The sequence below is a fragment of the Nematolebias whitei genome, chromosome 16 (assembly GCF_014905685.2).
Source record: "Nematolebias whitei isolate Nwh7 chromosome 16, NemWhi1, whole genome shotgun sequence".
Classification (NCBI taxonomy): domain Eukaryota; kingdom Metazoa; phylum Chordata; class Actinopteri; order Cyprinodontiformes; family Rivulidae; genus Nematolebias; species Nematolebias whitei.
In genome coordinates, this window is record NC_056513.1 from 28183192 (window position 1) to 28192266 (window position 9075).

Genomic DNA, 9075 nt, shown 5'->3' on the forward strand with positions numbered 1-9075 from the left:
TATAGATATATATATCTATATATAGATATATATATCTATATATAGATGTATACATTTTGCAGACCCCTAAGCATCACCTCGCAGACCCCCGGGCGTCCGGGATCTCAGTTTGAGAACCACTGATTTAAATAGCAGCTGAGCGACCAAAGACTTCTCCTTTTCCTCTTCTGTGTGTTTGCAGCGGACACCCCCGTGGCCCCCTGCCCTCTAAAAGCCCAGGGCGTTGCTTTAGGGATCAATGAGACATATGCTGGCCAAGTCAGGCCTGTAATACAAAGCCCAAATATGTATTAGTTTACAGTAACATCATGTTGACTCATTAGGCCCATCAATACTATCTGTTTCTCTGCAGATGGCACGAGGTTAGATAATCCCTGTCTGTTTGTGTACGTTGGAGTGTGTGCATGTGTTTCTACAAGTGTCCAGCAAGCTGTTCAGAATAAAACTCTCATAGAAGTTAATTTATCAGATGCACATTTTTCCCTCCTTTTTTTGTGTGTGATTCTCCAGGTCTGGTGTGTATGAAGTCCAGCAGCTCGGTGGTGGAGCTTGTCATGCTTCTGTGCTCTCAGGCAAGTCATCTTTATCTTTTTGTGCTTCTGTTTAGTGCGTCTGATTGATCAGTTTCACCTTGAGCTGCGGTGTTTTTTTGCAGCCTTATCTTTCCCTCCACCCTGCCTTTTCCACTTCTCCATATTCACCCTCCACCTACAACGTTAAAGTTAAAAATCAGAGGAAAGGCATCTTCATCCACAAATATTGGCTTGAGGGTCAAGAGTGGCCGACCTGTCCGTGTCACCTCTGACCCGAGCGCTGGCCCTCGTGGCCTGGACCAAACTGATGAGGAGGGATGATGTAGATTTGATGGTGCTTTGCATTGATTACCTTTCTCTCCTCTGTTGTCCTGTGGGTGTTTTGTTGCCACGTTTATTTAGCTCCTGCCGGATTCGTGAATACTAATTCAGGGATCATAAGCAGGCGTGGGCAGATCAATGATGAGGGTTGCCGATAGATCACTCCAGAAAGACTGATTACCATTAAAAGATGCAAAATTATAGGTTGACTACTGCTTGAAACACACAATCACTGTTCTCTGTTTATTTTAAATCTACTTGTAAATACATAGCCTTTAAGTGTGTTCTTTTTTATTTTTTTTTCATTTATTGTTCAATTGCACTTGTTCTCTCTGTGACAAGGACAGCAGATAACTTCCCTCTGACCCAGTGTTGCATTTTCAAATAATACAAAAATCGTATCTGATTAATGATGCCTCCCCATTGCGCTCTGCTTTTTTTTTTTTTTTTTTTTTTATCAGCTTGATTTCTTAAAGAAAAAAAAATGCTCGTCATATCTTTTTGCCTCATCCTACCTCCCCGTTTGTTGTCCAGGTCCCAATTATTCACTTCTATTATTTTAAAAAAAAAAGGCTAATGCAGCCAGATTACACATCTGCTTGGATGTTGTTGGCCTTGAGATTTGGGGCTAGTGGGACTTGAGAAAAAGGGAATGTGAGCCCCGTTGCATCTGGAGCCGAAGAAATGGCAGAAGTGAAAGCTAGACAGAGAACCAAAGAGAGGAGAATGACAGGCACTAATGCACCTATTTGTCATATCTGTCAGGGTGTTGTTTAATGCTAATCTAATCAAAGGCAGAATCTCAGTGATTGCTCTGCTGCACAGCTCATGTCTCGCTTCCCCCTTTGGTCCACATCCCAAGCTATTTCTTCCTTTTCTCAGAGCGTCGAGCCACGCACACACGCTTTTTAAGTGCGGCGACCAGGGATTGGCCAATGCAGCGTTGATTGCTTCAATAAATCATCCAACCAAATTCTCTCACAGCTAATGCAAATGTAATTTTATTGTTGTGTAAAGGAGGGGAGAAAGGTGGGAATGATATGCTGCCTCTCACTGGGGAAAAGAGGAAAGCAGGGACAGACTTTCCTCCAGGCTAAATTACAACGTGTAATTATTTGTGTGTTTGTGCTACATGTGAGGCAGTGAGAGTGAGCCCGCACCATGATGGATGACATTATTTAGTGGAGTTTCTCGGGCCCTCTGGCACAGGAAGCGTTAAATTCTCACACAGGAAGTGCCTTTGTAGTCATCTTGCGACTTTTTCCCTGCCTTCGAGCTAACTAGTGAAAGAAGTAGATGGAGATGATTTTGATGGATTTGCTTTCCCTCCTGTCTCTCCCCCCCCCCCCCCCACTCCTTCATCAGAGATGTGATGTGATACCATCTCTGTGAAATTTTAATTAATTTCCCGAGCTTCGAGATGGAGTGGAGCCGGGGTTAGGGGTCAAGAGGCAAGGGACCACAGAGCAGTTTTTAATCAGGGATCCTATGAAAGTTGCATTGGCAGCCACATCAGCTTGGCATTGAGGAGGGGATTGTAAACCACTGTTTGATAGTGCCTCTATTCGAAGTGACTACAACAGTGCTCCCAATTAAAGGACCATTTTGATCAGACATTAACTGTTGGGGTGGTATGCTGCCTTGTTCTCATCTGTAATATTGATCCTCGTTGACTGATAAATATACAAAGTGAGGATTAATGATCACAAACTGTATTTCTTAAACATGAGAGAGGGAAGGTTTCCAGGTTTCTGCTTATTCATTGTTGGTAAATATAAAAAGAAAGTTTGATAAAATTCATTTTGTCTTACGAAACAAGGCGAAAACACGTATGTATCTAAGTTTTATAACTAATAATAAGGGAACACTTTACATGGGATGACAATTAGACTTGTTTCTTATTATGGTCATTTGGCTAATACATAGGCCTGTCGCAATAAACAATAAATCAATTAATCGCATGATATATTAAAATTATCGACCTCATTTTCATTTTTTGGCTTAATCGTTTTGTCGCGTCTCTCAGTAGTGAAGACACTGGATGACAAAAGGCTCAACTTTGGTGCTCTTCACTGACCCCTCCCTTTCTCTTTAAAATCCATTTTAATCATCCAAAATCACAGTTTTGGATCGTTAAAAACGGCTAAGCTGAGAAGCTAAGCTACGAGATAAACTAACAGGCATACTTTGGGGAAAAAAACCTTAATCTTGTCGAAACTCCAAAATTCATGGTTGAAACCTGTGCCTTTGTATAAAAAGTTGCTTTCCTCTGCAAAAAGAAGCTGAGAACTTGTTTACTGATTTTTTTTTAATTAAAAGCTTTGTGTGAAAAATGCTATGCTAAAGAGCTCAAAATACACAGAGCGTCCGCCATTTTGAGAACCGAAGAGACAGCCCATGTCACGTCAAGGGGCCTCCCTCCCATTTTTCTTAGAGACGCTGCTTGCTGCCTCACTATCCATCCTTCGATTCAAACAGTCTTATACTGCCATCCAGTGGTCGAAAAAGATACTACATGCAAATCAAATTAACAATCATTTCTTCTTAAATTTGACAATAATTAGTAATTATTGTCAATTTCAAACCATATTATCGTTTATCGCAATAATTTCTCAGACAATTAATCGCCCAGCAAAATTTATTGTTGTGACAGGCCTACTAACACATTTTGAAGGAACTTTTTTTGTCTAAACATAATCTACAAATAAGATTGTATTGCTCTTTTAGGCCACATACACTTTCTATGTCAAGAAGCATTTGCTCCCTCTTTCCTTCCATTTGATTACATTAGTTTCACTTGGTCTTCTACACTTTTTCTCTTTGTGACATATTTATGACCAAAATGCTGTTTCCTTGATGCACTCCTAGAATTCCCTTCTCCCAAATCCATGTTATTAATCAGCGGTACATTGGGACAAGAGACAGGAGTTTCATTGGAGCTTGCTGCCATCCATCCAGAGTTTTGAGAAATTATCTCATTGGATACCGGATGGTGTTCGTTGTGCAGAGGCCCCATAAATCTTCTCAGTAGCTGCGTTTGTGTCCTGTAGATCAACCATTATTGTCCAGCCCTTCTGTCAGCCCATTCATCCTCCTGCCATTTATCAGAGATGCATCCTGTGAGAGGAGTGGAAGGCAAAGAGAAGGGACAGCGATGTCAGGTGGAGAAACGCCGGTTTTGTTGTGGTCAAATGCTGAATACGCCGAAGAAAACAGGAGGCAAAAATTAGTTTAATTAGATGGAAGGGAACTCCCTGTGGTCTTTTTCAAAACCTTAAACAAACATTGTGTTTACTTTGTGGTGCATTTAAACACATCTTTTAAATAATGATTTAGTGGTATTTTGCCATGTTTACGGGGCATTTTTGTTAATTGATAAGATTTTAATAAACTAGGTTGTAATGGATAAGTTGGTCAGGGCAGTGGGGTTTATAATTTTAAAATAGTTAAACAACAAATCCACTCCATTTTGCCATCTTCCTCAAGTTGTATAGCTGTAACATGTTAAATTTTCACCTGCTTTGATGGTCCTAGAGCAACATCATAAGGACGATGCTCTAAAACACCAGCACAACACTTTTATATCGTTACAGTGTAGTAGGAACGATTTGCAGATTTCAGCCATGAAATCTCCACTAAGTATTAGGGATGCACGATATTGGATTTTTGGCCGAGATCCGATATGCAGATACGTTAAAACTTATTTGGGCGATAACCGATACCGATATTTTATATACTTTACTTTGCTAGAACATAGCCCTCTTATTTAGGCTTATTTGCTACAAAAATTGTGCAACAGCTGTAAGATCTGGTGACATATATTCAGTAATAGCCATATGATATGCATAGTACTATAATTAATATATAATAAAGTGTTAAATGTTATTTATTAACATTCATCACCTGCGATGCGGTCTCACTTGTGGAGGCTTGTTCCAGGATCCTCTGCACTCCTGTGCATGAACAGCCTTTTTAAGATCAATGTTTTTGTCTATCCATTGTGCCGTAAGACTAATCATGCTAACGGGACTAACACGACATCCAAATGTCTGTGGCAAAACTCACCTAATAAGTCAGAGTTAGAGTCAGAGTCAGAGTTTCTTTATTGTCATTCGCACCTCATGTGGTACATGTGGTGGAGCGAAATTATGTACACAGGGTCCCAGTTACATCCAACAATAAAATGTATAAGAAAAACAGTAATAACATCTAAGATATGAACCAAGAAAAACATCAACTAAATATACACTAAGCACTCATAACATAAAACATTGAACATCAGCACAAACATGAACACGAGTCTGTGAGCAGATGTGCACGCATGAACACACCAACATTGAAACAGATCAGCAGCAACATGAAACAGATCAGCAGCAACACGATATGGTTTTTCACAGTGACCATTCTAGTTAGAGATTCATGAGTCTAACAGCCTCAGGGTAGAAGCTGCTCCTCAGTCCAGTGGTTCCACACTCAATGCTCCCCAACCTCCTTCCCGAGGGGAGCGGGGCAAAAAGCGTGTGCGCTGGGCGAGTGGGGCCCCCCATGATGCAGGTTATTTATTAATAAGTCGTGCTATCAACTATTAGCTTCTCAATGACGTCGGAAATGATGGCTTGTAACTCGGGCAATGTTACGTCGGAAAAATTTCTGACTGGAGGCGATGTAGTGAGGCTCAGCATAGTCCATAAATCTTCAGAATCTGATATTCTCACCAACAAAAAATAAAACTTCGACACCGCCGACATTTTGACTTTTTCCTCTCTGCCATGATTAGTAAAGGTAGGTGACGTCATCACGTTGTGCTGGCGCTGCAGGCGTCCTTGTCACTGGGTTGTCATACAAAATAAATGTCTTATATATCTGTGATTATTTTGATGGAATTGCCAATGTCCGATATTTAAATTTAATGCTAACATTGGCCAATATCGATACCATGCCAATAATATCGTGCATCCCTACTGAGTAGTGTTGTCATTGCAGCCTCTGAGCAAAGGAAGACTTGGTTGGTAAATGTAATCTAAAATACTCTCACAAGAACTTGAAGGAACTTTGTCTTTCAATTAAGCATTTTGTTGTGGCCACTGGTTCATATAAGACTTGATTTGGTAACATCACTAATCCGACAGCTCCTTGAATCACGTTTCCCTCCAGATTGACCAAATATAATTTGTTTAACAGATGGACACCTCTCTTTCTAATTCATGAGGAAAAAAGACATGGACTTTCCTGAACACTTTGCTCATCCTGACCTTTGGCATGATGACCTGCAATGGTGGAGGCATGGACTTTAAACCCCCGCTGCAGTTAGGGAACAGGTCAGGAGAGTATGGTCGTCACACTCCAAACAACCAATAACATCATCTGAGAAACAAGGGAACAGGTTAAAAAGTCAGCAAATTTACGATAAAGATAACAAAAATTAACAGCTAATAAAAATGTTATTTGTTGTTCATCTTTATTATATCAAATGTAGTCTATGTAAAGAAATCTGGCTAGAAGACCTTCAAGAAATGTGGCGAAACAAAGACAAAAATACTATTGCCAACATTTTCCTCACAGCCAGCCCTACACCCCGCTGTGCAGTTAAACAGGCATGCAAGGTTCAAGATCAGGGAAAATCAAAGAGCTGTTTTTACCTCCCTCCCTGTTCGCCCTCGCCCCATACTTTGCTCCCATGCCCCTTTACAGCTGCGCCACGCGGCTCGCTGTCCCATGCCATCACTCAGTCATGCAACGTATTCTTTGAAAATATTCTCTCCTGTGAGATGCAGAGAAAACACGGCAACACCAACTGGCACTTAATCCTGAAGACTCCCCGTCGTTGGCAACTACGCTGCCGGAGAAGGGGGTCGTGGGGGTGTGTTGTGTCGAAGGAGCTGGGGGTCAAAAGGGCTTCCTGACAGGAAGTGAAGTCTAGCTGAGAGGAGAAAATCAGACAAGAGACTCTTAAAAATATTGAGTGGCTTTTAATTTGAAACCTGACCAGCTTTACTGTGAGCTGGCTTCAACTGGTCAGTTATTTATACTCGACATATAATCATGTTTCAAATAAATGAATTTTCCTGACAGAGACCTCTCCTCCTGACAGGCACCGGTAATGTAATGTTTTCTAACCCGACAGGTCCCCAGCTATAAGACCTTGGAATGTATCACGATGTTTTTCGCTTGCTATTTTCTCAGCCACCCTGCTGATAAAAATCATATCCTGGCATCTTTGCTCAGATTTGCAATGGAAAGTCATCTCGAGGTATTTTTTTTTATCTGGCAACAGAGCGGTTTAAATCTGCAACATGATGTACTTGTAAAGCAACTAGAATACAGTTTGTACCAATTGTGTCTCAGACGCGTACTTAAAAAAGGTGAAGTAGAACAAAACAGTTTTTGCTCGCAGTTGTTCAGTTGCTGTCACCAAATAGTTATTTGAGAACTAGTTAAATGAGAATATTTATTTGAGAACTAGTTAAATGAGTACTGGTTGTATCTTCTGTCGACGAGGAAGAGGGCCGGCACAAGAGGAGGGGGGGTGCCAAAGACACCATCTTAGCACCAACATAACTGGTTTGTTCCACTTTGGAGTAAGCTGTTTGGGGGAAGAATCAGTTTTGTGTTGTGTTTCCTTGTTGATTGATGAAGCCTTCTGGATAGAAGGTGAATTGTTTCAGCAAAACAAAAAAAGAAACTGTCCAGATGACCTTACTAAAAATTGTTGGATTGTATACCTGGATTATTGAGCATGGACTTTTTTGGTTGCATCTTCATTTACAAAATTTGTTCTGCTTTGTGTTTCTTTGCCAATTGTATTGTGATTAACATTTCCAACACAGACAAAATATGTTTTTGGTTTTCAAGGAGAGCGGGGCTTTGGTTAGGTAAAAATGGAGGCTTTTCACTTGGGCTAATCATTTTTACCTGTATATGTCCACTAAACCCACTGAAGAGTTTATTCATTCAACCTTTATTTATACAGGTTAGTCCCATTGAGCCTCGGGGACTCATTTGCAAGAGAGACCGGAATTTTAACAGAGTAATGACAACAGTGGATAACAACGACAACAATAGATAATCATAAAGGATGCGTACAAATTATTATTATTATTTTGTTTTTTTAACAAATGAAAATAAAATGCTAATTAAAAGGAAAAGTAGTGAAAAAAACAGCTAGGTTATAAGGAACATGTCTGCATTGTTTTTTGCCAGGAACTTAACAGATGTTGAAAGCCACTTAGAGAGGTCAAGGTCATTTTATAACTTCTCAAGCAAGGTTTGTCGAAAAAAAATAAAATAAAATATTTGATTCGAAAAGAGATTACGTAGATCATATAAATTATTGATACTGATAGATGAAAGGATAAATGAAAGATAAACAAAAGCAGACATACAAGTACACAAAAACATCAATTAATTAATTTTTTTTACAAAGTGTTGAAAAGCTGGATATGTAGAAAAATGGGGCACAGTTTAAAATGTACAGGAATTCTTTGCGGTGGACTTGAGCGGATGATGTCACCTGTGGTCTTGGGAGGTTATAAAGGTGAAGCAAGACCACATGAATAGACTACTGTAATTTACAGACTATAAGCCACTACTTTTTTCACAGGCTTTGAACACAGGGGCTTATGCAATGCTGCGGCTAATTTATGGATTTTGTTTTATTTTGACGGGCTGACTAGCTTCATACTGCCCAAATATTTAGCTTTGTCACACACAGGCACTAACATAGCTGCCCAGTACACGTTTCTCATGGGGGGTGTGGGTCCTTGTGACTCAATGACACTACCTGTATAAAGAGAAAGAAAAAATCTGACCAATGAAATTACCAAACAGGTCACAGTGGACCAGTGAAACGCTGAATGACCATAAATCAAACGCACTCACACTAAATTCTTCAGATCAGGTATTTTGTGCTTCATGCACAGACCCTCATCATGGAAAGCACAAAGAAATATGATGCAGCTTTCAGGTTAAAGGTGATCAAGCTGACTGTCGAAGAATGAAACAGCTGCTGCATGCAAGCTTGGTGTTTCCTGTTAGGCTACTGTATTTTTTATTTTTTTTTATTTAACCAGCCATGGTACAGGTACTGTTCAGAAAACAAAAAACAAAACAATCAAACAAACAAAAATTGTACTCTGTGTATGTTACTGGTACATATTTAATTAAAAGTTAAAAAATCTTTGTGTAGCTTTCTCATGCTACAATGTGGACATCCACGACTTAT

General features: G+C 39.9%; 1 protein-coding gene across 1 annotated transcript in view; it reads left to right on the forward strand.

The window, feature by feature from the left end:
• Window positions 1–9075, forward strand: part of lrba (LPS responsive beige-like anchor protein) — a 312704-nt gene that overhangs the window by 107055 nt on the left and 196574 nt on the right. Inside the window, exon 33 of the mRNA XM_037689844.1 lies at window positions 511–572. Coding sequence (XP_037545772.1) covers window positions 511–572 — 62 coding nt within the window. The remainder of the gene's footprint in view (window positions 1–510; window positions 573–9075) is intronic.